Source organism: Hyperoodon ampullatus, assembly GCF_949752795.1.
Source record: "Hyperoodon ampullatus genome assembly, chromosome: 4".
NCBI classification, from domain to species: domain Eukaryota; kingdom Metazoa; phylum Chordata; class Mammalia; order Artiodactyla; family Ziphiidae; genus Hyperoodon; species Hyperoodon ampullatus.
Window position 1 is genome coordinate 26,921,769 of NC_136917.1, and position 27,975 is coordinate 26,949,743.

Here is a 27,975-nt window from a genome sequence, read left to right on the forward strand (position 1 = left end):
CCACCCCCTTCTCTCTTGCAGGGGACCCTGGAGCCCAACCCTGACACTGCCCCATGGTCCCTTACCCTCTGTAAATTAACCGCGACTGTGAACGCTCGCTGCCCAACGAGGCCTGCAGTGGCCCCTTTGCTGCTCTGATCCCACTCCTGCGTCTGTTCCGTCCCTGCCTGGCTGCGGGGTCGGGTGGGGCCTGGTGGGCGCGGTCAGGATGGGCGGGATACCAGCAGCTTATCCCCGCTAGGGCGGGGACACCGAGCTAGGCCCTCTGGTATTCAGGGGCTGGTGGGGTCCTTGTGGGTCTGGGTACCCCAATCCCAACTCTAACCCACCCCCAGCTGTCTGGATGATTCGGGGTACCCTGTGTCATGTGGGGGCCGGATGTGAGGCTCCTGGGTGCAGGGCCTGCCCCGAGCTCAGCCCCGGCCAGCCTAGGGTTTCCTGGGTGCTGCTCCCGGGTGCCGCCAGGCCCTGGAGGACAGAGCCATTGCTGAGCCTGCCAGGAGCCCCAGCCTCGGGGTTAGGGGACTGGGCCCAGACCCTGGCCGTGGCGATGGTGAGGCTCAGAATGCCGGGCCGGGGGCCCGAGTGCGGCTCCCTGCGCCCAGGCCACTGCTGACAGTGAATAAAGAGCCGCCTGGGGCCAGGACTGTGCCTTGGCCTGGGGCCTGGGGTAGGGGGAGCCGAGGGCAGGAGAGGTCGTCTGACTGCCCTGGAGCTTGGTCACCAGGGTCCTGGTTCAGAGCTCCCTTCATCTGGCTGCCTGACCTCCCCAGGCCCCGGCCCCGGCCCCAGAGGTGGACAGACGCCTTGCGGGAGAGGCACTGGGTCCCTGAAGAGCCACACCGGGCAGCATGAGATCTTTATCAGTAACTGGGCATGTAGACCGGAGGGGCTGCTGGTTGGTGGAGGGGCAGCAGGGTTCCGGGTCCACTGCCGGTAGTTCTGGGTGATGTAGCGCAGGCGCTGGGGCGCCTGACGGGTGTGGCACGTAGTCAGACGCCCGCCACAGCGGCTCGACCGCGAATTGGTGCCTGTGGATCACTGGGGGGCCAGGACCTGGGTCACTGGCTGGCCCCGCCTCCTGGCCCCGGGCGTCTCACCGCCAGCCCCTGGGTTGCCTGCCCCTGGCCCAGGCTCACCGTACTCCTCGTCCTGGATGGGTCTGTTTTTCCACAGCACACTCCCGTACTGTGCGCGGGGGCCCCTGTACTGCGCGGGAATGATGGGGTCATACCAGGCGGTCTCCCAGAGATGCTGGGTGTAGGCTGCGGGGTAGGGGTCAGAGGTCATCTCCGCACCTGTGGGCCTCACCCTCCCCTCCCCTCAAGTCGAGCCTGGTGTCCGGACGGGCGGGGCTGGGGGCCTGCGGGGGCTGGGCACTCACCCAAGGGCATGCTGCGCTCCCAGGGGCTGTGGCATCCGTGCCTGCTGGCATAAGCCTCGAAGTGCGGGCTATCCAGAGCCCGAGGGAGCGTGTTCCAGGCTTCTCGGGAGTCCGAGTTGGTCAGGCCCGTGTACCACAGCTGGCCGGCCGCGTCGCGTCCCATGGGTGTGTAGTTCCAGCGCATTGCCTGCTTGATGGCCAGCGTCTGGCGGGGCCCCTCCTGGGACAGGTAGTCATCGCTGAGGGCGGGGGTGGGAGGAGAGAGACTGAGTTTTCAGTCCCCCTGCCCTCCCCGGGCCTCTTCATCCCCATCGCCAGCACTGAGGGTGCAGAATGCAGAAGCCTGGCCCGACGTGCAGGGGGCCTTGTCTGTCCTTCAGTACTGGACACCCTCCCACCCAGGCTGGCAGAGGGTGGGAGGCTGACCCCTTGTAGCCCCTCCTCTGTGCCACATCTTCCCCAACCCCCAGGACCTCCTAAACATTTCATCTTTTCTTGCCTCTACTAAGTCCTTTGCCCGGCCTCCCAGACCTGCAGGCCCTTTCCTCCAGGAAGCCCCCCTGGCCTGGAGGTGCACCAGGAGGATGTGGTCTCAGCTGTGGCTGAGTGAGTGGCGCAGGTTTCACTGTCATTGGTCTGGCCTGGGAGCCGTGGGTTGGGGACACTGGGAAAGTGTGTGGGGAGCCCAGGCTCCCAGGGAGACCTTCGGGGAACCCTTGTGCCATCACCACCCGCCCAGCCATCGGGGCCAGCGGGGAGTGAAGGCAAGCTCACATTTAAAGGAGAAACTATTGCAGCTACACAGGAGTGCCTGTTCCGGGGGCCTCTGTTGCCAGAGCCCGTTCCAGGCTGAGAGCATCAGGAGGGCTCCCCTGAGGAGGTGGCAGTGATGTGAGGAGGAACCCACTTGTGCAAAGGCCCTGGGGCAGCAGGGATGGTGTAAGGAACAGAGGCTGGCAGAGCAAAGAGGGAAGTGGAAATATGCTAACGATGGCAAAAATCAAACCTCAACGAGATACCATCAAAACTAAAGCTATCCTTCGGGAACACCCTTGCAGCACCACTGCCCAAGAGACAGACATGGGCATGTGCTTTGACCTGGCGAGCTCGCTCCAGGGAGATGCCCCAGGGAATGAGCCTGTGGTCCCAAGATGGTCCAAGCAGGGCTGCTGATAAAACGTTCTCCCCTGTGCCTGCTTGGAGTTCCCACTCCACACGGAAAACCAGAAACCCACGTGTTTCATAAGAGGTGGGCTCAGCCTGGTCAGTTCCAGGAAGTGGCCGCAGGCTGGTTTGCCACTTACAGGGAGGCGAGTTTAGGGACCGTCTGGCAGGCCCCACTCTTTTGAACTACAAAATGAACCAAAACTACAAAATGCACCTGGCTTGTGAAAAGGAATTAAAACAGTCAAAAATAACACACAATGAAAAGCGAGTCTCTGTGTCAATTACACCTCAAAAAAACTAATAAAAGAACATCGTGTTATGGCTGAAAAACATTTTTTTTCTCATAATAAATGAATGCCTTTTTGATCTAGAATCAAGAAATCTAATGGCATTTAAATAAATAAAACTATTGGAAAAAGCAGCGTGTCTCCCTGACCTAGCTGCCAGTCCCCTCGACCAGGGCTGCCACTCTTACTGGTTTCTGCTTCATTCCAGAAGCAGTGTGTATGCACGAGCCATTCCATCCCATCACACACCTGTGGGAACCTGCTTCTATCGTGGTGGCACAGCTTCTTTTTTTTTTTTTACTTAATTTTCTTGGAAATGCAGCAGCACCAAGGGCACTGACTTGCCTTTTCTGTAAAGCAACATGGTAACCCATTATAGTTTATTAACGCTTATTAATGGATCCTCTAATGGGTTGAACGTGTCCCCCCAGTTCACGTCCACCCGGAATCTCAGAACATGACCTTACTTGGAAATAGGGTCTTAGCAGATGTAACTTAAGACAGGGTCATGCCGGGTCAGGGAGGCCCTAATGCAACCCTAATGCAGAGCCCTGGTGAGGCCAGGGTATCTGCACGGTCAAGGGAGAAGGTCACGAGACAAGGGGCCCACGGACTACCAGCACCCCCAGAAGCCAGGAGGGACACGGGGCAGATGCTCCCTCACGGCCTCAGAAGGCCCCAGCCCTGCTGACACCTTGGTCTTGGGGCTCCTGGCCCCCAGAGCTGGGAGAGGTAAATTCTGTGCTCAAGGCCGCCCCCTTGTGGGGTTGTTCCAGCAGCGCAGGGCTCCCGGGAGCCTATCTGCTCTGCTGGCTGGCTGTGTGTGTGTCCTGCATGCGTGAACCATCACGTGTGACCCATCACGTGTGACCTGTGTGTACTCCTGCCAGGTCCCAAGCCTGGTGCAGGTAGGTGGGGAGGGTGCAGGGAGCAGGTGCAGCACCCACGTGCCTTTATGGAGAATGAATGACGCTGGTGGGAAGCAAACCCAAAGGCGGCAGTGCAGGGGCAGGACGTGCTCACCTGTAGAGAGATGCCGGGCGGTTCACTTCCAGGGTCCCCCGGGGGACGTAGGGCCGGGCAGCCTCCTGCCTCAGGGTCTGCATGTCTGCCTTGGGGTGCCCGGGGGCTCCTGCCTCCAAGGCCTGCGGGGCCATTGCTGACAGCGACAAAGGCAGCCCGGTGTCCTGGCAACAGCTGGGTCTGCTGGCCACCATCCAGGCCACTGCCTCTCCCCCAGCTGAGGGGCCGAGCCGGGAGAGCAGAGGCTGGAGGAGGCGGGCGCTCATCTGGGTAGGGCCGGCCTGGGGCTCAGCCCTCCCACCTCTCCTCTGCCCCGGCAACACAGCCGCATGGGGGCCTCCGAACCCAACGAAGCTTCTAAATTTCCTTTCCACCACCTCAACCCTACCCTTCCAGATGCTCAGGCCAGCAGCCCTGCAGCTCCCAGGTCCTCCCTTCTCACCCCACCCCCGTCCAGTCCTTCATCTGTTTCCAAAATACATCCAGCGCGAGAATCTGCACACGCGTGTTCACAGCGGCATGATCCACAACAGCCAAAGAGCGGAAGCAACCCAAATGCCCACCAACCGCAGAACAGAACCCAAAACAGGGTCCTTCCACACACTGGAATGTTAGCCATGAAAAGGGGTGACGCGCCAACACAACCTTGAGAACACGGAGCTCAGTGAGAGAAGCCAGACACAAAAGTGTCTGATTCCATTGATGGGAAATGTTCAGAACAGGCAAATCCGCAGACACAGAGGGTGGATTCGTGGTTGTCAGGGGCTGGGAGGGGGATGGGGCTTCTTTTGGGGGTGATGGAAGGTTCTGGAATTAGATGGTGGTGGCCAGCATAACATAGTAAATATACCAAAAACCACAGGATTGTACACCTTAAAATGTTACACACATTTTACTACACGTTAAAAAATTCACAAGAAATCCAGAACCTGCCTGCCTTTCACCATTTCCACCTGCTTGTGGCCGCAGTCCTGTCATTGCCTGCCCGGGCAGGGCGTCCTCCCTGGTCTCTGCGCCCCTGCCCACCTGTTTCCAGGTCTCCACACCAAGGGGAAGGGTCTCCCTTCCCCTCTCTGCCCACAGCCCTCCAGGATCCTACCCTCCCTCCTGGGGTAAAAGCCCAAGTCCTCCCCAAGGCCCTGCACGACCTGCCCCGTCCCCTCCCTCTTGCTCCCTCTGCTCCAGACACAGGGGCCTCCTGGCTGTTCCTCCAGCTCACCAGGCACAGTCCTGTCCCAGGGCCTTTGCACGGGTCCACAGCGTGGAGCACCAGCTCTGCCCGGGTGTGTCCGTGCCCCCCTCAGGCCCTTGCTGACACGTCAGCCCTAGGCTCAAGCTGCCCTCTCCCAAGGCCCACGCCACCCTTCACACCGTGACGGCCACATGCACTTACACTCTGTCGTCCACTCCCTGACACACAGAAGCTCCTCAAGGGCAGGTCTGGGCTCTGGCCTCCCTTGTCCCCGGCTGCCCAGGACGGGGATCTTCCCCGGGCTTGCGGGGAGGGCCTGGGGTGCGCCACCAGTTGTGGGCAGCTGCTCACTGCAGAGGGCCTCACCTCTCTTTCCTTCTCAAGACCCCTGGGGCCCCCGGGCCCACAGGCCCACCCAGTGTCACAACCCCTCTGGTCCAGGCTGCTTTCCTCCCTGGGGCCTCCTGCTCCCCCCTGCTTCTCTGCTCCTTCCTGGAAGCCGCTGTGTCTCCCCTGCCTCACCCTTGGCTGTCGCTGTCACTAATTCCCTTCCCCTCTGTCAGTCGAGGAGCAATGGAAACGAATCCTGCCGCACCACACCTGGCCCTCCCCACGCACAGGGTGCTGGGCCGGCAGTGTCCCCACTGGCCCCGGAAGCCCATCTGTCAGGCAGAGGTGCCACCCCCTCTACCCCGGGCCAGGCCTCGCTATGTGCTCAGACCACCACCCCCGGGCCCACCCTCCACTTCCCAACAGAACCAGCCTGGCTGCAAGGACTGGCCTGGATCACGGGGCCATGAATTCAGGGACCCCGGCGCGCCCTGCTGACCGCCTCTGAGTGGCCCCCGCAGCCTCTCCCCCAGAGCCAGCCACTCCCCACTGGTTTGTGACATTCAGGCCACTCTGGGGTCCCAGTGTGTGCAGACTCCAGATGGAACGAGACAGGCAGCCCCAGCTGGGCACGACCCACGGGGTTTAATGACGGCGATGCTGAATTCCAGGAGGAGCGAGGTTCACCTGCGCCAGGCGCCTGCACCCAGCCCTGCCACGGCGCAGGCTGACGACGCGGGTTTCATCGTTCCGTGCCCGTCTGCGCTCCCAGGCTCGGGGCCTACAAGCAGAGCCAGGGAAGGGTGCGGTAGACAGCGGACTGCTCTCTTATTTAAAAAAAAACAATAAAACTCAAACAAACAAAAATAAGATCTGGACCCATCGGAATACACACATCTATGTACACTGTCCCTGCTCGTCCCCGCCCGTCCCCAGCAAGCAGCTGGGATGGGCTGGGAGGCGGGGCCCACCCTTCCCCAAGTTCACGCAGGCTCAGCTGCCTGCCCCTCCGAAGGAGAAGACCTTAAGAGCTGTGACCTCTGTCTCCCCCGGGGTAGGGGTGGGCCAGTGCTCTCCCCCAGCAAGCCTTAACATTTTGGGGACTGAGTTACAGAAACACAGAAACAAATCCAAAGGAAAGTCACAGATACACATATACACATGCACACGTGTGGCTGGCTGAGCGGAGCACAAGGCCCTCACAACCGGAGGAGCGGGGGCTCCAGCAGAGCCAGGGTGACCGGTGGGGCTCTGCGGGGCCCTCCCTGGCCACGCTGGACCCCTGCCCCGCCCAGGCCACGTCCATCAATGTCCTCCGATCTGTGAAGGGGAGAGAGAGGGAGAGGAGGAGAGGCAGGGTGGCTGCTCAGGCCCCTGGCCACACACCAGCCCCACCTCCCTCCTCCGTCTTCTCCAGGTGCAGCCGAGAACAGAGCAGAGGAGGACAACGAGGTGGGCCCAGGGTCCGGGGGAGCTCAGGAAGCTTCTGGGGGAACCCTCAGGTGCCCCCTCCCCCAGCTGAAGGCGCAGATGGACAGGACCCACTAGGGTGGCCTGGAGGAGGAGGGGCTGGGGAGGAGGGCTGGGCACCCACGGGACCTGACCCGCAGGGTCAATTCTGCCCTCAGGTTACCCTGACTGGCCGCCCAGCAAGCTGCAAGAACCACAGTCGGCTGTGACCCCATGAGCGACAAGGACAGTTGGGGCGAGCCATGATGGCGAACAGGTCCCACATCAGTCTCCCGCAGACAACAAGTCCGCCTCAAGGTGACCTCCTTTGGCGTGTGGCCTGCTCCCAACGCCGTGCCCCTGAAAGAGCCACCGGTCGGCTGCTGGGGCAGGGAGAGCAGGGGTGGCTGCAAAGAAACCTCTCGAGTGGGGACGTCGTTTCGATCCACGGGCCAACCCGAGCCGCCATCCTGCCGAGCCCTCCCCTGGCCAACCAGCCTGGTGTCCAGCCGTCTGTCCCATAGCAGGTGTGGACAGCAGTGAGCACGAGCTTCCGGGCAGAGCATGAAGCCCCAGCGAGGCGGTGATGGACATGGACGGAACGAGGCGGCGTCCAGGAGGCATCCATCCCGCTCCGAGCACAGCCGTCCGAGCCGGGGCCACCCAGGGTGGAGGGATCCGGAGGCCCCACTCCTGCTGGTGCCCGAGCCTGGCCCCGCCCCAAACAGCGGCTGACAGGGTGCACAATCAGGCTTTAATAGAACCTTCAGGGTCTCTCCAGGCCCGGCTCCCGCCCCACCCTGGCTGCCTGTCTTCCTCTGGGGCCCGTGTTCGAGGGAGGGGAGGATCCATGCACGCTGAGAGGTGGCGCTCTGCGACCAGGACGGCACGGCCACGGGTTTACCGGATCCTGGTGAAGAGGTTGAGGACGGACACGGATTCCTGCAGGGCACACAGGAGCGACGCTGAGCCCTTGGTCCGATGACCTCCCACGGGGTCAGCTGCGGGGCTGGGCCGCTGGGCTGGGCGCCGGCCACTTGAGCACATGAAGGCAGTTCTGCCTGGAGGGACCCCGAGGCTCCGGGCCTGAGGAGGGGCCTGTGCGGGCACCTTGCGTGGCGAGTGCCCCAGGATGTGCAGGGACACCAGGCGATGCAGGAGGAGAGAGGGGGTGTGGGGATCCCAGGGAGGGCACAGCTGACGGGGTGACTGAGGCTGGCTGAGCAGCGGGGATGGGGGAGGAGGCCCCAGGACAAGCTGAGGGCACACACGTGGGGGAACATCTGGCGCTGATACCGACCCACTTTACCTTTGTCGAACGGGTTTTGCTAAAGACATTCCAGAACCTCAGGGTTTCATCTCCAGCACCAGTGACTATGGCCTCTCCGTCAGGGGACATGGCCTGCGGGAGAAGAGAGGCCCCCCCGTTGTCCTTGTGGCTGACAGGCAAAGCCGTGAGAACACAAAGGGCGCCACGCCCCGCTCTGTGCAATTGGGCAAAGGATTTACTGGTTTAAGCACAAAACTTTTTTCTAGAAAAAACCAAAATATTGAAGAGTGAGTGGATGTGGGGAGGGGCTCCTTTCTCCAGACACGTGCAAGTGGTTATTTGGTGAAACATCTAGAGATGATCTGAGGGGTTGGATGTGGGTTATTCGTGGCATCTTCTATTTTTATGTGGAAACAAATACCTGGAGATTATAAAGGCGGGCAGAGCTGCCCCTGCTCACAGGGCAGGGGCGTTGGTAAAACAGATTCAGAGTGATGATGCTGCACCCTGCCATTCAGTCCCAGAGCCCGAAGCTGGACCAGATGGAGGAACCGGGCCCGGCTGGGGAGACTCACCAGGTAGAGGACCCGGTAGGAGTGCCCGGTCAGCTTGGCCACCTGTGTCAGGGATGGGTATTTCCAGACGAGGATCTGGTTCTGCGAGTAGCCGTGCGTGCTCACCTAGGGGACAGAGAGAACGCTGTTAGAGCTTGGGGCTCCCCCCTCCAGTGGCCCCAGGGCACAGACCCCCCCAGACACACCCACTGAGGCACAAGGACACCAAGGCCCGCCCGCAGGGTGCAGAGCCCACAGGTGTCAGCCCTCAGTCCCTGCACCCTGGTCGATGACTGGCTCCAGACAGGGAACCACACTGCACATGAGAGCCCTCAGGCCTCTCCTGCGGTCACTGGGCACAGGTACTGGGTCAGCTTCTGCCAGACCTGGACGGCCGGGGCCTGGCCTCCTGCGCCCTGCACTCACCAGCTCATTGGCGTGCTTGGACCAGGCGAGGTTGCACACCTGGGAGCCGGTGTCGATGCACTGCAGCGGCTGCCCTGTGAGAGTATTCCAGAAGCGGATGCAGCGGTCGGCTGTGCCGCCGCCGGATGCCAGCAGCCCGTGCTGGTGCGGGGACCAGGCGATGGCCTTCACGGCCGCCAGGTGCTCTGTGTACTGCTGCACGGGGCTCAGGCTTGAGTGGTTCCAGACCAGCAGCTGTGGGGACGGGGCCGTGAGGCCCGGGCAGCTTGGCGCCCAAGGGAAGGCAGGGCCCATCTTGGCCTCCCTTGGGGTGCACCCGTCATCCCTGCTCCACGGCAGGGGGGCCGGTGGGGAGGAAGGGAGGGCAGGGGCCGGGCCTACCTTGTTGTCGTTGCCCCCTGAGGCAAGCAGCTGGTGGTCCGTGGACCACTTGAGCCCACACACCTCCTGCCGGTGGCCCTGCAGCCGCCGCTCTGACTGCAAGGGCGGCGTGCGGATGTCCCTCTGCAGGATCATGCGGTCCCGGCTCCCAGACGAGAGTTGGTCAGCGTTCCAGGCCAGCGCCCCTGCAGCCGGGCAGAGGGTGGGATGAGCACGTGGCCCGGCCCCTCGGGACCCACTCACCCCTGGGCCCCGAGCGGCTCCTCACCGACGCGCGCCGTGTGGCCTTCCAGCATGGACAGTTTCTTCCCTGCGGCTGCATCCCAGATCTGCACGAAGCCCTTGTGTGTGCCGACGGCCACCAGGTTCCCCTAGGACGACAACACGGGCGAGAGCAGGCATCAGGCCCCTGTGTGGGGACCCTTTGCTTGGGGGGCTGGGGAGCTCCCCTCACCTCCCCACGGCAGAGCCTTGGGCCCACTTCTTTCAAGGTCTCTAACGCGTGCCCCTTCACACACCCCTCCTAGGAACTTTCTGGGCAGACGGTCGTACAGAGAGTGGGACTGTCAAAATCCACACAATGTGCCCCAAGATCCGCACGCTTCAATGTGTGGAGCGAGCCTGCCCCAGAGTCTCTGTCACTCCAACCATCTCTACCAGGCTGGGGACAACTGCGGGCACAGGTGTCACTGGGGCTTGGACAAATGACCACAAGGCCAGATCCTGCCTCCTCTGGGTCTCCAAGGCCCCCAACACTGCGGAGGGCCCCTCCAGTGAGGTCCGGTCGACGTCCCTTGGGCCAACCCTGCCCAGTGGGGTGATGGGGCTAGTGTACTAACCCTCTCTGACCAGCCGACGGAGGTCACTGAGTCCCCTTCCACGGAGAGGTCACAGAGCCGGGTCACCTGGCGGAAGGGGGAGCAGTTGGTGCCCGCTGCTCCTTCAAGGCCCAGGCTGTCCATTCATCCGTCTGTCCACCCGTTCATTCATGCATTCACACCTCAGGCCTGGGGGCACTAGTGTCAGTGCTGGGACCCAGGAGAAGGCGGCTGGGGGGCTTGGGAAGCCACAAGCCAGGAGGGGACACACCTAAGCACAGGGATGCTAACTGCACAGAACCCGGAGGGACGTGGGCATCTCGCCCGGGCGCGCGCGCGCGTGCGTGTGTGTGTCTGTCCGTCCCTCAAACACCCCACCTGCAGGGTCTTTGTGCCCTGCAAACCCTGAGCCCACGTGTGTCCAGCAGCCACTCTGAGGCATTTACTGCTGGGTGTGGGACACTGCACTCAGCCGGGCCCGGACACCGTGCCTCTTCTGCCGGCACAGGCGGAGACTGGAGCTCAGGCCGGGGAGCAAGGACTCCTGACTCTCGGAAGCCAGCCCAGGGCAGGGATGGGCGAGCGCCTCCGCTCACCCCTGCTGACCGACCCTAGGAGAGTCTGCACGCTGAGGACACAGGCCTGGGAGGAGTGGGTGGCCGCGAGCTGCCCAGGCTCTCGAGGCCCCCGGCAACACTCCCACCCTTCACACAGGCCCCGGCCCAGCTCCGCTACCGTAGGAAGCCGGTCTGCCGCCCCCCAGCCCGTGCACATGCGCACAGGCTCAGCGGCACCCACCTGGCTGGTGCAGGCGCTCCACAGGTACACGCAGGTCCCCAGCCCCACGCTGAGTACATTGAGGGATGACCAGTCCACCAGGTTCAGGTAGAAGTCGTCCTGCAGCTCGGGCGCGTCCAGGACCTTGAAGGGGATCTTGGAGATCTTGCGGGTGGGTTTCCGTGGTGACCGCAGTAACTTCTGACTGCAGGGAGAGACCGAGGCAGAGATTTGGCAACAATTGCACAGAACTGCAGAGACGCCATCACCTCCTGGTGGCCCTGGGAGGCTGCATCATTTCCCGCTTGTCCCGACTCTGTCACTCTGTGATCCCAAACCCATGGGTGACCCCACGGCCACTGACCCCTCCACCACTGGATGTTCAGCCGCCCTGAGCTCCGACAGCCCCGTCTTCCCCTCTGCCCGGCACCACCTGCAGGACCCCTCTCGGGCTTCCAGCACCTGGTCTTGGCCCGCAAGTCCCCAACGAGGGGGGTCCTCTGGGCCACCCTGTACCTCGTACACAGCTCTAGAACTGATGGCAGCTCCCGGGCCCTGCCGGCTTTCCCCCAGCCCCACCCCCGGTCAGTGCAGGTCTGGACTCACCTTTTGTTGCTGACGGGAGACAGGGAGTAGGGAGACACGTCATTGCCATCGTCGGGGCTGGAGCGCTTGGTGCTGAGGGAATACTGGGGGCAGGGGACACCCACTGAGTGGATGCTGCGTCCCGGGAGCCCTGGTGCCCTGTGCCCGAGTCCAGGGTGCGCCGAAACTGGGAGGGGCTCTGACTAGAGATGCGCGTCCCGGGCAAACCAAGCATCGCACCCAAGGTGTCCTCCTGCAGGGCTGCTGGCATCAGCCTGTCTCTCCAGCCCCTCAGCCCCGAGTCTCCTGAGGGAACCAAGCCAGGCCTTCTGGCGCTGCCCCGGGGCCCAAACGGGGAGGTGGGCTGCGGGGCGGCTCAGGCTGTGGCCCCGCCCCTCCGCCCTGCACGCGGCACCGGTCCTAGGTCCCTCCAACCCGCAGGCACGCAGAAGGGCGACAGGCCCGGTGCGAGGCACGGGGTTAAGCGGGCCCCTGTGCTTCTTGTAATCCAGCCCCCCGGCAGGGCTGAGATGGAAGGAGACGCCCGCGGAGGCTGAGACCGGAGGCCGGGGGCAGCCAGCGGGGCTCACCGTGAAGAGGCCCTTCCTCTCAGGCGTGGAGGGCTGCAGCCTGCGGTCCTCTGTCTGTGGGTCCTGCACCTTCTCGATGCCGGCACCGAGCAGTTCGTTCTTCAGCAGAGCTGAGTAGGCCAGGCCGTCTGTGGGCACCAAGCTCCGTGAGGCTGGGCTGGGGGGTGGGGCAGGGGGGCGGGGGTCGAGGGGCCTGAGTCCTGACCTTTGCCGTTGTCCGAGGTGGCATCCTTGGCTTTCCGGTTTTGGCTGGGAGATTTCTCATTTTCCTGCGGGACAGGGAGGGCAAGGAGGTAGGGCTGAATGGGAAGGACCCGGCCCGTGCCCCAAGGCTGCGCGGTCAGGGTCCCTCTCCCGACCCCCCTCACATTGATTCTGTGGAAATTCACGCTCCAGTTGGCGCCGGCTCTCGAGGGGATGAAGCGGTCCCCGTGCTTGCTGGGGGAGGACACGGGGGAGTTGGCGGGTGTCAGGGTTCGCCGCATCTCTGCAACCTGGAAAGATGGCAGGGCAGGCTGGGTGCCTCAGAGCCCCCAGAGCGCCCCAAGGCCAGGCCTCTCCTCCCCGACTGAGGCCCCGCCCACTGTGCCTCCTCGTCCTTGGCCTCTGGCCGCTGAACGAGGGTTTGATCTTGGTAGTGACCCACGTGCTGGAGCCTGCTAGCGGCACCATGTCTGGGGCTCAGTTTGTCCGTCGGGTTCCGTGGGTGGGAAGAGGCCGGGGAGCGAAAGCCCGACCATGGACACCGCCACGTGCTGAGATCCGTTTCTCGGCGGTCACCAAAGGACAGGAGTGGACAGCACAGAACGAAGAGCATCTGTCCCCCGACACTGAGAGCCTGTCGTCCTGCCAGCCCCGTTCCCCACACACAAGGCTATTCCCCCATCAGACCACGACCCAGCCCCAGAACCAGGCAGTGGGAATGTCCCAGGAATGTCCCTTTTTCTACAGGGGATCTGCTGTAGGTTGAACCGCGTCCCCCAAAAGGATATGCTGAAGTCCCAAAAGGATATGCTGATACTTGGGATGTGACCTTAATTGGAAATGGGGGTTTTGCATGTGTCATCAAGTTGAGACGAGGTCATACTGGAGCAGGGTGGCCCTAAATCTAAGGCCTGGTGTTCTCAGAAGAGACAGAGACACCGGTACACAGAGTGAGGGGGGACGTGAAGATGAGGCAGAGACTGGAGGGTGGGTCTGTAAGCCTAGGACTGCCGGCAACACCAGAAGCTGGAAGAGGCAGGAAGGACCCCGCCCTGGACGGCCCAGCACGGAGCTGAGAGCGCTGAGAACTGGCGGGCGCAGCCTGCAACGTGTCAGGAGCCCAGGACAGAGAAACACAACATGGCGGAGGGGGTGGGGACGCAGGAAAGAGCAAAACAGGGCCCTCCCGTGCCACCATCGCTCCTCTGCCCTGGGTGCCCACGAGGATGAGGGGTCTGTGGCCCCGGCAGTGGAGGGCAGCGCAGGGAGGTGCTGGGGGAATCTCACACCTGGCGTGGCCGTGCCGCCGAGGGGGAGGACGTGTTTGTCGCCTGTCGGCATCTCTGTTCTCCGAGGGCCAAAGCCCAGCAGCTGCCCGCCCCCCCGCCCCCCAACTCTCCCCGGCTGCAGCGGGCCAGGACAGCGCCGGCAGGGCAGCCCTGGGTACTCACGCACGGCATCGTGTTCTCGTTCTGGATGACGATCTGCCGGAGGAGGCGCCGCTCGTAGTCCTGGTCCATGGCGGGCCGTCAGCCTGGGCGGGAAGGGCGGGAGAGGTCAGCGCCGGCGGGCAGCAGTCCCCACCGCGGCCTGGCGAGCACAGGGCACTCCTCGAGGACAGCCAAGTCCCCTGCCAGGTGGGGGCCCTTCCCTCCCAGGAGCCCAGCGGGACGTGACAGGGACAAACGGGCTCCTCTCTGGTTGTTCTGCAGGAACCTTCCACCGGGCCCGCACGCCTTTGTCCTGGTTTTGGCCGCTCGCCCGCTTACCCCAGGCCCCCCCAATCCCACACAGGCACCCATCTCGTCGCCTTCCTTCTCCAGACGATCGAGGCCGTGAGGTGCCCCTGGGACCTCGTCTTCCTCCCTTAGCTCCTCGGGCTCCGTGAGGGAGGCGGAGCTGACCAGGCGCCAGGCCTGCCGGGGCGGGGGATGGCGGCCTCCAGCGGACACACGCCCCCGCCCAGCTCCCACCAGCTCCCCCGACCGCCTGGGGAGGCCTCTGAGGAAGAGGAGCAAGAGTGCCGCAGCGAGGGGGTGCCGAGCATTCCAGGGAGGGAAGAGCAGGCCTGAGGCAGGAGGGCTGTGCGTCTTCCAGGACAGGGCGGAGGCCAGCAGACGCCTCAGAGGGCAGGGCGCCCTTCCCGGGGGATGGCAGGCCAGAGTCCAGGGATGCCTGAGGCCCCGGGGTGGGGGGGCGGCGCCAAGGGGGTCCCCCGAGCACAGCCTCCCGCCCCACGCCTGCTCTGCCCCCACCCCCCGGCCTCGCCCCATCACGGTCACCCTACGCTTCCGGCTGCAGCCCGAGGGCTGGACGCGGGCAGTGCTGGCTAGTTCCGGCCCCCGAGCCTCCAGGCCGGCGCCGCTCTGACAACAGACCAAGTATCAAGAATTGGAAAAGTGAAGGCTGGCCAGAAATTAAGTTTACGAATACAAATTCCTAGGTGTAGCACCCTCCACACTTGCCTTTAAAAAAAATTATGGTAAAATACACGTAACATAAAATTCACCATCTTCACCATTTTTAGGTGCACAGCTCAGCGGCATTCAGTCCATTCACGTTGCTGGGCAACCATCCCCACCATCCACCTCTAGAACTTACTCGTCTTCCCAAACTGAAACCCTGTCCCCATGAAACATTCCCTCCCCATCCCCTTGCCCCTGTGAGCTCCTCAAGAAATCAAATACACACAGCCACGTGACCCAGCAACTCCACTTTGAGATATACACCCCGGAGAAAGGAAACAGACCCACACAGAAGCTACTGTTCAAATGCTCTTACCAGTACTATTTACAAAAGCTAATAAGAGAAACAACCCAAGTGTTACCCACAGTGAACAGATAAACAAAGCGTGCTCCATCCCCACCCTGGAGTATTACTCAGTCCTAAAAAGGAAGGGGGTGCTGACACCTGCTACCACAGGGATGCACCTTGAGGGCATGATGCTCAGTGAGAGAAGCCAGACACAAAAGGCCACGTACTGTGTGATTCCACTCATGAGAAGTCCCAGAGCTGTCAAGTCCATACAGACAGAAAGTAAACTAGAGAGAACATTTGCCCTTAAAAAAAAAAAAGATACCTGAGGAGAGTCCAGCGCTCGCGTCTCTCTGTGTGACCAGGAGACTACGAGACACTCAGGCCGATCTGATGAAGTGCTACTTTCGTGCCCCCAAATGGCCTCTCCGAGCTCCTGGGCCTAACCCTGGGCTGAAGCACCGCATGAGCCTGTCAGGTCCTTGTCCCTCACCGGGATTATGTGATGCACAGGGCTGCCTTGGTGTGGCTTCAGCCCAAGGCCAGATGCTCGGCCGAAGCGGAGCCAGTTGGGTTAGACCCCACGGGACAGTAACGCAGCCACTGGTCACCTTAGCGTGCCTATCTTACTCCGTGTTCCCTCCACGCGGCCCCGTGAACTGGATGCCTGCACCCCCTTGCAAAGATGAGGCTGTTGAAGCTGGGCAAGGGGTCAGGTGGGGGAAGAGACAGGGCTCCTGCCTGGATGCCCACCCGCCCCCGTGCCCACGGCCCTCCCTCCACTAAGCCTGGGGCCCTTCTGAGCCCGTGCTGGCCCAGAGCCACCCATGCCCTGCTTCGGTGAGAAGTGGGGTTGCAACACCTCCGCCCCCTCCTCATTTCAGGTAAACCTTTGGGAGCAGGCACCCCCTTGTTGGCCAACGGCTTCCTGCCCCAGCAGGGGTCCCTAGACACATTTTGTCCATTCTGGCCCCAGAACATAGTTTCTGAAATGACGGACGGCTTTCTCCGTCTCTGGCCTTGACCTCCCCCTCCCCACGCACCCACCCAGGGCCCCCCCGCAAGCCCTCACCACACCCAACCGCTCCTGGGCAGCAGGGCCATAGCGGGACACAAAGGCGCCCATCTGAGCATCTGGCCTGGGGGGGAGACACCCATTCAGGGGACCGTTTCCCAAGGGCGGACCCGGCCGTCTCACTGACCACAGTGCCAGGCCAAGTGCAAGCCAGAACCAAGCCCCAGCAGGGCTGGCATCCACGCCGACTGAGTGGCCCGTGAACGGGCTTCGAGTGGGGCCGGACACCAGGAAGAGCCGTCACGGCCCTGTTCTAGCGGCTCCAGAGTTGGGGCAGTTGGCTGTCCCTGCTCTGCAGACACGGAAATAAGGCTCAGAGAGCCTGGCTAACTTCCTGGCCCGACGTGTGTGGTCAACCGCGGCGGCCCTGACCAGGGCCTCGTGTGCCGCCCGCCGGGCAGTGAGCCCTCGGGAGAGCAGGTGCAGGCGCACTCGGCCGTGCGCTCGGCGGCACCACCTCCAGGGCCCCCACTGCTAGGCTACAGCTCGGGGCCGGCAGGGCCCAGGGGAATGAGGGGCCTCATCATCAGCCGTCTGAGCCTCTCGGTCCCCATGAGCTCACTTCCGACAGAAACCACGGGCCCTCCGTTCACAGACCAAAGCCACCATGCCAATGCCTCCGGTGGCTCCCTGCGTGGTCAGACGGCAGGGCCCAGACAACAGCTCGGATGCCGCCCGTACGCCAGAACCTAAGCAGACCCCAAAGCACCGCGGTCATCTCGGAGCACACGGGGCGGGAGACTGGTTTCCTGGGATGTGCAAAGAAGCTGCTCCTAAGACGCCACGTGTCCTTGCACCGGGGGTGCGCTGAATCCGAGTCCAGCGAGTACGCCCATCGTGGCGCGCCCCCCTCCATCTGCCGGCGACGTCCCAACGGGACAGTCTGCAGAAGCCCGTTCAGCTGGCGGACGTCTCACTGCTGACAGATGTGTCTGTTGAGGGTCAGAGAGGTTCCAAGTCCCCAGCCTCTGGGTATGTTCCTTTATATGGCAGAACGGGCTTTGCAGATGGGGTTAAGGCCCCTGGGATGGGGATGTCCCGGGGGGCCCAGCGGAGGCGGAGGGTCAGAGGCAGGGAGAGACAGGAGATGCTGCACTGCTGGATACAACAGAGATACAAGGATAGAGGACGGGGCCGCCAGCCAGGGAGGCGGCGCCTCTAGAAGCTGGAAAAGGCGGGAACAGATGCTTCCCTGGAGCCTCCGGAAGGACTAGCCCTGCCCAGGCCTGGATTTTAGCCCAGTGAGGCCCGAGCCAGTCTCCTGACTTCCAGGACTGTGTGAATAAATTTCTGTTGTTTTAAGCCACTGAGTTTGTAGTTATTTATTACAACAACTGCAGGACACGCACACACTAGGGCCAGGCGGAGGACGGTAGAGCACCGAGACCACCTTTGCCGATCTTTAGGGAGTGGTGGCTGCCGAGAGGGTGTCCTCAACGTGGGCCCTTAGAGGCCTGCTCTCTGCCCCAGCCCGTGCGGCTCACGCGTCTGTCGGAGAGTCTTCATTCACCCCACCAATCCCATGTTTTCTGAGCACCCCCAGGCCTGGGGCGGGTGCTGGGCTGGAGCAGGCAGCGAGGACACACCGTGCTGAGCTCCCTGCCCAGCGGGGCGGCGAGCCACAGACAAGTCACCAGGGGAAGAGGAGCCATGCCGGTGGCAGCGCACCCCAGCGGCCAGCTGTCTACGGAGGGGGCAAGGCGGACGCAAGGTCCAGATTGGGCGGTGGGTGAGAGTGTGGGGCCGTCAGGTGCCAGCATCCAGCCCAGGATGGTGTCTCCGAGACCCGACCCCTCACAGAGGGACTCGCGGAGGCGCGGGCACGGGTGCAGGGGCTCCGGGACTAACGCCTTCTCAAGCTCTGCCCCACCATGGACGCTGCTCTCTTTTCTAAAGTGACAAGCTGGTGCCCTCAGGGGCACTCGCCCCGCACAACCAGGCTGTCTCGGTGAGGAGGTAGACAGACGTCAAGGGCCTCAACCAAGATCTCTGGAGGAGAGCGGTAACTCGCAGCATTGGTCGGCCGCAGTCACACCCAAACCACATGAGGCTGGCGACAAAACCGGGCTGAGCCCCCGCTCCAGCCCATTCTCAGAGCCGAGGGCCTGCGGCTCCGCCAGGCTGCAAGCGGCCTATTCTAGAGAGTGGAGGTGGCATCCGAGACAGTCCTCGGTCCCAGGACCTCAGAGACGCCCGCCCACCTCCTCTAAGACTGCTGCTTGCCGCACTGCAGAAGACCAGAAGAGCCCGAAGCCCTGAGAGAAAAGGCTGATAAATTCACGTGTGGAGAAATGAAAAGTGTCTGCAAGCAAATACGCCACAAACACAGTTTTCTAAAAAAAGAACGACACAACCAGGAAAAGTACCTGCCACCCTCAGGACAGACCAAAGCGGCACAGGATACAAATGGTTCCCGGAAAAAGAAGCTCGGCTGCACGCGCGGCCAGAGGGCTGCGAACCCAGCCCAGAGCCCGCTCCCTCCTCTCCCCCCGCAACTCCAAGATCAGATGACGCACCCTCGCACCCACTCTTGGCAGGAGCCGGAATTTGGCAACTGCTTTCAGAATCTAAAAACACACATCCTCTCTGACTTCTAAGAATTTACCCTTAGAAACTCTGGCGCACGTGCGCAAAACCCTGTGTACGGAGATTTCTCCGCAGGCTGCTTAGGAAAGCAGGGGACAAGAGAAGTCTACAGACCAGACTTCTACCTGGAGGGTGTGGCCCATCTCCCCACAGGAGGCACTGCGGTAAAAGGGGGGCGGGTCTTTGGGATCCAGTGCACGTGACAACATGCTGTGTAGAACAAGCTATTTCTGGAAGGTTTGGGAAGGTCGGCTGGGGAAGAGGAACTAGAGGACGGGGTCAGGAGAGGAAGGAAGCCCTGGTCCTCCTGCCTTGTCACTCTGTGCTTCTTGGATTCTGCACCATGAGAACTCGCCGGCCATTCAAAGAAACGGGCGGCCGGGGAGAGCAGGAACCATGCAAGCCCCGGCTCGAGACCAGAAGAGTCTGGGCAGCAAGGGCATGGCTGGCTGTGCAGGGGAACGCTCTGCTACCTTTGCTGTGTGTCTGCAAAGTTTCCTAGTAAAAGGCAGAGAGAGAGTAGTAACTTTTCTGTTGAAAAGAAGTCCTGAGCACAGAGGATCTGCAAGGCGGCTGAGAAAGGCTCCCCCAGGCTGCAGGGGGTTTAGAGCTGCCTTGGGGGACAGACCAGGGAAGGAAGCGATGAGAGCCTGCTCAGAGGGGCCAGAATCCTGGCCCTAGAGACGCTCTGCCCGGGAGCTGGCACCTGCAGGCTGGTGTCCCCGGTCTGTGAGGTGGGCTGGGGTCCTCAGTTGCTGGCTGCCACTGGCCCCTCTGCACTGTCACTGGGAGGCTCACCCACCCGCCAAGCCAGCCCTTAAGGTGGGCCTCCTCTTTACCCCTCATGGCCCCCAGAATGAAGAGCCAGGCGGCCCACATCTTCTCTCATGGCTTCAGACTAGCCTTCAGTCTCCGAGCCTCAGCCTAGTCCTCTGGGATATGGGCATGATCCTGGTCACCTGAAGGGACAGGAGGAAGTCCCTACAAGGCTAGCAGTAGGGTCTGCACGTGTCACAGACCGCCTGATCCCTCAGGGCTGCCCTCCTGTGCGCTCCCCACATTCACCTCCGGCCCCGGTCCTCTCCGAGAGTGAGGTCGACTCATGCTGGATGAAGAGGTCCCAGGGACAGAGCAGGGCCCTTGCTTTCAAGCTGGCTGCTCAACAGCTGGCTGCCCCTCCTGAGGAGGCCTTCCCTGCGGCTCCTCTCTACCCCTGACCTTGCTCGGCCCTACAGCGTGCCAGGGTTCCAGGCACCAGGTACTCAGCAGGAGGTTCCCTGTCAGTACAACCCAGGGGTCCTCACCAGGGTGGTTCTGCCCCCAGGGGACACCAGGCCAGGTCTGGGGATGTCTGTGGTTGTCACGACTGTGGGTGCCCAGGATGCTGCTCTACATCCCAGCGCCTGGGATGCGCCCCACCCCGTCCCCGGAGAATGACCTGACCCCTGTGTCCGCAGTGCTCAGGGAGGGCCCTGTAGGGCCAGGCCAGGGAGGCTCCCTGGTGAGTGAGATGATGGGGCATGGGCTGGCCCTGGGGTTAGCAAGGGCCAAGTGGCCTGAAGATAAGCCAGTGCCCCAGCCCCGCGAGCCCTCCTTCCAGCTGGAGCCGGAGGCGGCTGGGGTCCCACATGAGGAACAATACCAAGAGCAAGCTTTCACCACAGGTCACTGCCAGCGTCCAGGTGCGGGCAGGAACCGGCCCTCCCTCCCCAGCCCACAGAGGAGGAAAGGAGGTCAGACAGGGGCATGTGGGGCAGGACCCATGACAGTGCAGCCCCTCTGACTGTCACTGTCGAGGCCTCCCTGGGGGGTGTGCAGTGTGGTGCGGAGGGCAGCATCCTGGGCACACCCTCCACTAGTTCACGCCAGGCCTGGAGGGGATCAGCCAGCACTGCTTCCAGAAGTGCTCAAACTGCAAGTCCCTCAAGGCCTTGCTTATCTTTAAAACCAGTCCTGCTGTTTTCCTGCTGTGAGGCTCGGAGGCCAAGGAGATACCGTGTGACATGGTTCATGACTCAGTGCTCGAGGCTGAGCACGGTCTGCGTGTGGCATGTGGCCGCCTGCCTGCCTGCCTGCCTGCCTGCCCGCCCGCCCGCTCAGTGCTGACATCTGGGCTGTACTGGGAGCTGTGGGGTGTGGAGCAGCCTCCCTGGCCCCCACCTGCTCAATGTCAGGGGAGACTCCATCCGCGTTGTGTGGATCACGGATGTCCCCATACATAGCCCAGTCCCCTTGGGGGGGGCGGGGTGCAGGATCACCCCAAGTGAGGGTAACTCTGGCCTCTGGGGGGGCTGGTCACACCAGCTCCCCACACGGGGCACAGGGAAGGGAGGGGAAGAAAGCATGCCAGCAGGAGCCTGGGGACACTGCCCTGCCAGGTCCAGTGTGGGCACCGCGTCCCAGGCGAACGGGGCACTGCTCCTGGCCCTGTGGGGAGACCATGAGAACACAGATGAGGACAGTGAGGGCAGTGCCACGAAGCCCACCTGTGCCTCTCCAGCAGCCAGCACAGCGCCAGGCAGTCCAGCTGCTTGACTCAACTTGGTCCCCAGGTGCCATCCTATCTCCATTCCACAAAACAGGGGCTCGGGCGGCTGGGGGTCGGCCCAGCTCCATCCCGCCCGCCCCCACCTGCCCACGGCTGCTCGGGCTCTGCAGTGAGAGGCTCCCCAGGCCCAGCACCAGCAGTCCAGCTGTCTAAAGCCCCAAGGCCCACTCAGGACTGCTCATCACGGCCACGTGTGCATCGCCGCTGGCCTGCCCCAGCAGGAGCTATCCAATTAAGGATCATGGTGACAAACGGCTGGGACTCCCTGAGAACCGTCATCTTGGGGCACAGACTTTCAACGGGCCCAACACCTCGGGGAAGCGCCCTCCTTCCCGGAAGCGTGCAGGCGGAAGAACCTGGAGACCGGGGCTGGCTCTGGTGCCCGTCCCCGGCTTCCTGACTACCAGCCCCCAAGAAAGGCGGGGGGCTGGTCGTCTTCTTCCAGCCGGTCTCTGAGGGGTTGGGGCAGAAGTCCCACATGAGAGACCCAACCAGAAGATGGGGGTCGTCCACTCTCCCACTCCAGTCAGAGTCTGGCTCTGCCTCTTCCTCCTGGGCCCAGGCAAGGCCAGCCCGGCGGCCCCCTCCCCGCAGGATCGTCAACCAGTCCCAGCAGGGTGGACGAGAAAGGGCGGGCTGCAGACAAGGACAGACCTGCTCTGAGTCCCGGCTTCACCCCTTACTGGCTGCACGGATTTGGGCAAGCAACTTCTCCTCTCTGAACCTCAGTCTCTTCATCTCAAAGCTGGGGATAATGGGATAACACTGCACGCGTTGCGGTGACCTGGGCGCAGCTTCTGTGAAGCAGCAGGTAGAGGGCCTGATCCAAAGGAGACGCTAGGAAGTGGGGGCTGGTCTCACGGGCTCAGTGACAGGCGCACAACAGGTCCCAGACGCCCCTGCTTCCCGCTCCACCGTGTGGTGATGTGGGCTGTGCGGCACGGGAGGTACCCTGGTGGCCACAGCTGCGGGCCAGGTGACCAGGCAGGGCCCCATCTTCTCCCATGCTGCCCCCGAAGGGGAAAAGGACTGGCCTCCCCTTGCAGGAGGGAGGACCGTCCTGAGGACGTGGGAGGAGCAGGGCTGTGGGCTGGAGGGCTGGCTGTGGTTGTACAAGGCTAGGACCTGGGCTCCCGTGAAGGGAGTGGTCTACCTCCGCAGAGGGAACACAACGATCTAGCGGCCCCTTATGTCTAAGGACAGCAAAGGACAAGGCTGGGAACGGCCAGAGTCAGAAAGGACTGTGCCCGGCACTGGACGGGGGACAGCGTGCCTTCCCGAGTGGCTGAAGGGAGTCAGTAGGAGAGGGGGGCCTGGTGGCAGGGCCCTGAGGAGCATCTTCCTTTCATTCGTTTGCTCATTCATTCATTCACTCAGTTGAGGCTACTGCCCTTCTGTGTGCAGGCAGGTGCAGGAGCTGCAAAGCAGGGAGCCAGAGTTACGGCCCACCCCCGGGCTCACAGCCTCAAGGAGAGGAGAATCCCGTCAACACCTCTCTTCTCCGTGACAACACCCCCAAGAGCACACTGCTGGCAGCAGGGCACCTCCACCCCATGTGAGATGGCTGCTCGAAACCTCAGAAATGATGCCTGAAGCACAGTTTCTCATCCCCCCACCTCTCAGCACACAAAGCACCCACTCCCATCTGACTTGGTGAAACGTTCAGACCGTAAAGGCGTCTGGGTCTGCAGCAACCCAGAGGATGCAAACCCCACGCAAAGAACAACTTGGGGGCCACAAAACTGTGATTTATGTCAGAGGCCTGACTCTTGGGACTCCATCCAAGGCTGGATGTCCCATCAGGACCCCAGAACCCTTACACATCTCTACATCCACTTGCACACTTGCAGGGACAGGGATCTCACCCCCTCACAGGCAGCCTTGAGCAACAGAAAGTGCTTCCTCAATCTGTCTCACTACAGTTCCCACCCATGGGTGCCAGGGGGCGGTAGCAGAAGGAAATGCCTACTGTGTTTAGGGCAGCCCTGGCACTGCTGACACTCAGGTGGGTCCTCCTCTGCGGTGGGCAGTCCTGGGCATTGTGGGGGGTTGAGCAGCTTCCCTGGCCCCGCCCACTGGATGTCCCACCCCCAGGTTTGACAACAGCCTAAACCAGTGGAGACCCTCTGGTTTAGGGAACTCCTTAGGGGGAATAGTTGCTTCCCCCCCACCCCGGCTTGAAAGACTAGCACTGACCTCTCAGCTTCTCAGCCCTTCTGTAAGTGCAGAGAGACAGACAGACAGACATGCCCCAGCCCTCATCTTTCCCTCCCTCTCCCCCCACCATCCTTCCACGCCTCCACCCAGCAGCCCCTCCTCACTGTGGGACCCAGTGCAAATACAGCCTGACCCCCTTCCTGCGGTGGCTGTCATGCCTGGTAGGGATGAGACCCTCCCTGATGGTCACAATGCAATGGTTCCTGGGCCCATTCTGATCTGGGGAAGGGCATGGGGGGGTCTGGAAAGAATGGTTTGGGGAGGCTGGGGTGTAAGGAGCACACTGGGGGCAGGAAGAGGAAAAGGTGACAAGGCCATAATGGCAGGCTCGTGGGCTGTGCCCTGGGCGGCTGGTGGCAGGGAGGTGGGGAAGGGACGGGTGGAGGGGCTGCATGAGATGTGCGTCTGCAGGCTGGCGGTGGCACGCTGGGCAGAGCGGGGGGAGGGGGCAGGGAGACGGGGCCTGCTTGCCCAGGTGAGAATGCAGATGGTCCTGGAAAGATGGGGGGGATGGAAAGGAGGGGCCCAGGTGAGGCTGGGGGAAGTAAGGGAGGGGGGAAGGGCAGGTCTGTGGAAAGAGCAACCTTTTCTGGACGCACCGCAGGACACCCAGGAGGGGATGGACTGGCTGCTGGCCGCGTGGGCCTGCAGTCAGGACAGCAAATGAGGACAGGAAGCTAAGGGCGAGGGGCGGGCCACCAAGGAGCACATGCAGAGGCATCTGAGTCCCGATTAAACAGCAGGGCCACCCCACAAGAAACTGTGCCCGGCTGTTCCTAGCAGCTCTATTTGCAATACGCAGAAGGTGTCAACGGCCCAAGGGCTCCCCAACTGGTGGACAGACAAACACAATATGGCCCATCCATACGACGGAATACTATCCAGCCACAAAAAAGGGAGGACACGCTGCAACGTGAACGAACCTTAAAGATGCGATGCTCAGTGAGAAAAGCCAAACATGAAAGGCCACATACTGTGTGATTCCATTTATATGAAATGCCCAGAACAGGCAAAGCCAGAGAAACAGAGTGGTTAGTGGTTGCCAGGGGCTGGGGAGGGGATGGGGAGTGACTGCTGATGGAGACGCTCTAAATTAGATGGTGGTGATGGATGCACAACCTTGTAAATACACTGAAAACCACTCAACTGTACAACTTAAACGAGTGAACTGTGAAATACAGTAATTATATCTAAGGAAAGCTGTTACCAACAAAAATCAATAAGATGATAAAAGGAGGGTGAGTGAAGGACAAAGGGGGAGGCACAGGAAGTCAGGCGAGTGGGTTCCACTCGCAGTAGTCAGATGACTAAAGGAAGCAAGGCCGGGAGGGTGCACAGCACGTTCTCTCCTTCCATTCACACCTGAGGACACTGAGGCAGGAGAGAGTAGTCACTTGCCAAGAACACAGGACATGCCGGTCAGGCGACCAACGTCCCGTCGAGACTATCAGTGCCACGTTCGGGGGGCTCCAGTGGCGCGCCTGTCCCCTGACTTAAACACTCCCTGCCTGCACCGGGCAGGCTCCGAAGCAGCCAAAGCCTGGGGTAGGCCAGTGGGGAGTGGGCAGGGCCGTGATCAGTGGAGCCGACGAGAAAGAAGCCACTGGGGCCTGTGAGGGAGCAGAAGTCAGACCACAGGGAGTTCTTGGGGCAGAAAAGGGGGAGCCAAATACTCCCTGCACAGCTCTGCCAACCCCCAGGACCGGCCAGGACCCCCGCACCCACTCAAGCCAGCATTCTACAGCCCCAGCCTCGCCGGGCCCTGTGCAGGATCTGGGGATGGAGTCCCTGTACTCACAGGCCTCCCGGTCAGGGCTCTAGTCCAAGGTCTCTCCCCCTTGGCACATCCTCTGTGGGGGACCGTCCTGGGCGCTGCGGGGTGTGGAGCAGCACCCCTGGCCCCCACCCCCTCGATGTCAGGAGCGGCCCAGTCATGACAACCACAGATGTCCCCAGACATCACCAGTATCCCCAGTTGAGAACCTCTGCTCTAGAAGAGAAGGACTACAAGGGTGCTGCAAGTTGGCTGCTTTCTTAAAGACCAAGTTCCTTGATGCTAGCTGGAAGTCCCCAGGATCGACCCTCCAGACTGAATGACTTTGAATCCTCATCCGTCTCAGTAACACTGAGCGCAAGGTCACACAACCAACCCCACTCTGGGCCTCCCCAAACCCAGAAGCCCTGGGTATACAAAACCTGCCCCAGTCAGAGGCCCCAAAATCTATGAAGGGCAGGAGACAGAGGACCTGGTGTGAAAATCGATGCAGACCCGCTTCTGAAGACTCATCAGGCTCTGAGGTCCTCCCTGCCCAGCCCCAGACAGCACCAGCCAGGGCACAGATTCTGAGATCATCCTGGGAAATGGTCACGGTGGCATGCTGGCCAGCACAGTCATGTGAGACGTGGCCCCCCGGCCACAGAAAAGCAACTGTCCTTTGAACCAAGAGCTGTCCAAGGACCAAAGCCCCGGAGTTTGGAGGGGGAGGAGCCTGCATCCTTAACACAACCCTCCCGGAGCAATCCAACCTCACTCACTATGCAAAGCACAGCTGGGCGGTCACCACACCTGCTTCCACTCTCAGGTTCAGAAGAAAAGCCGGCTCAGCGTGGCCGAAACAGAAGGGGCCCTCGACATCAACAGTCACGACGGCCCACGAGACCTTCTGCCCATAAATGGGCCAGGGGGACAACGTGTACCCGCCGGCTGCATGAGGTCTGGGTGGACGGTTTTTCTTTAGGTAAACTGTCCTTGTTCCAAGTATGCTAAGAAGTGGTGGGGACCGGGGTGCGGGGGGGCGAGGAGAGTGGGGTGCAGCCTCACCAGCTAGAGGCATGAGGTCATCGCTTAGTGGACTGGGGGTGGGGGGATCTAGTTCCCAGTCTGAGAGGCACCTTGAACCAAGGGATAACTTGAGGGGAAAGAGAACAGGGAAAAACCAAACGGGTTTAGGCTGGACAGCTGCACAACCGTGGGACTCGGGCTTTGAATTGGGGGCAGGTCTGGACAGTGCAGGACCAATGGGAGGTGGGGGTCAGTTTTTAGCAGGGGAAAACGGCTGTGACGGCATGACTGTGCCACACTTGCGGGATCCGGGGTGGCCGGGCTGGTGCTTGTTGGAAGACCCAGAATGGTCCCTGATTGGAGGGCAGTTGGGCACCACCAGGTGGTGTCACATTTTGGGGAGGTCAGTGGTGAGATGGGAGCGCTGGATTCTGGGTGGGTCATGGCCAGAATGGGTCAAGCCGTAAGGGTGCGGGGAGCAGAAACCAGACGGGCTGGGAGCCAGTGGGGCACTTATGTATTCAAAACTCGTCGCCTAACTGCTTCCGTGTGCCAGGAGCAGAGAGGGGCGCGGTGAGCACAATGGGGAGCCCATACGGGCAGGGTCTCCGCACCTCAGCCTGGCTGTTCCAGGCTCCACGAACCTCAGATTGTATTTTATCCGGGCGGGGGGCGGGGGCTGGTCCGAGACTGGGGGAGTTGTGACAGCTCGGGGGGTGGGGGGAGTTTCAATTTGGGCAGGCCCCAGCTGTATGGTGTGAACTTGGGAGACCCGGGGTTGACAGGCCAATGATGAAGAGCACAGATTAGGGCGTGGGTCTGCCGTTCTGGGGGACGGAGTCGGGAGTCCTCCAGTTTGGGGCGGGGAGCGGTCAGAGCTCAACCTGCTAATTACAAAAGGATAGGGACGTTGACCGCGCGGGGAGGTGGCGGCCTGCAGGTGGCTCGGCTTGCGGAGGTCACGCAGGGCCTGGTGCAGGGGGAGGTTCAGACGTGGGGGTTAGGACGGGAGATGCGATGCTGAGGTTACCCGGGCCTAGCTCGGCTTGCGGGGCGGCGCGCCGGCGTCCGGCCGTTTCCCGAGGGGTGGGGGGGCCCTGAGCTTGGAGGCGGCGGGCCGGGTCGCCGGCTCAGTTTCGGGGGACGGGCAGGACCGCGCCGCTGCCAGGCCCGCCCGACTCGGGGGTCGCGCTCGGGTCCAGGGGGCGGGTCCCCAGACCTCGGCCGCCTCACCTGGCTCGCTCCCGTCGCCGCTGGTTCCGCCGGCCCCGCCTCTCCCGGCGCCGCGCCGCGCCCGCCTCCGCTGAGCGCAGCTACGCCGCGTCCGGCCGCGGCCGCCGCTGACGGGATCCCGGGCTCCCCGCTCCTTAATATGGCGTCGGTCGCGGCTCCGCGCCCTCCGGCACCCTCCTCCGGGCGCGCTCCCGCAGCCGGCCCCGCCCCGCGCTGCGTGCCGCCGCCCCGCCCCCGCGCGCCGGGGCCTCGGGTCCGCGTCCCGCCCCGCCCACCCCGCGTAGCTGTGCCTGCTCGCCGAGGGCATCTCGGGAGGACGTGACGTAGCCCGCGATTCGAATCA

The 27,975-nt window shown here is 62.3% G+C and overlaps 2 protein-coding genes across 2 annotated transcripts; both read right to left on the reverse strand.

Annotated features, from left to right (window-relative positions):
• Positions 1-363: 363 nt before the first annotated feature.
• On the reverse strand, positions 364-3,995 carry TEKTIP1 (tektin bundle interacting protein 1; the record flags this gene model as incomplete). The annotated part of the gene is given in 7 exon segments (XM_079701442.1): positions 364-665; positions 725-829; positions 885-972; positions 974-1,041; positions 1,140-1,265; positions 1,385-1,623; positions 3,862-3,995. Coding segments are annotated over 7 exon segments (1,062 nt in total).
• A 3,577-nt stretch (positions 3,996-7,572) lies between these two features.
• On the reverse strand, positions 7,573-27,760 carry FZR1 (fizzy and cell division cycle 20 related 1). Its single transcript, XM_079704133.1, has 14 exons — positions 27,633-27,760; positions 13,889-13,971; positions 12,602-12,727; positions 12,439-12,502; positions 12,234-12,361; positions 11,665-11,747; positions 11,080-11,263; positions 10,303-10,368; positions 9,732-9,834; positions 9,464-9,648; positions 9,083-9,316; positions 8,678-8,782; positions 8,142-8,234; positions 7,573-7,774 (listed from the first exon to the last, which is right to left on the reverse strand). Exons 2-14 carry the CDS (start codon positions 13,955-13,957, stop codon positions 7,733-7,735), a joined length of 1,482 nt encoding a protein of 493 aa, XP_079560259.1. The 5' UTR covers positions 13,958-13,971; positions 27,633-27,760; the 3' UTR covers positions 7,573-7,732.
• Positions 27,761-27,975: the final 215 nt, after the last annotated feature.

Excerpts from the sequence above, each read along its gene's own strand:
- FZR1 (XM_079704133.1), bottom strand. The coding sequence starts at position 13,957 with ATGGACCAGGACTACGAGCGGCGCCTCCTCCGGCAGATCGTCATCCAG. Across the intron at positions 12,362-12,438 it reads CACCTCGGACAACGGCAAAG|ACGGCCTGGCCTACTCAGCT; the intron begins GTCAGGACTCAG and ends TGGTGCCCACAG. Across the intron at positions 9,317-9,463 it reads CAGGGGGCAACGACAACAAG|CTGCTGGTCTGGAACCACTC; the intron begins GTAGGCCCGGCC and ends CCGTCCCCACAG.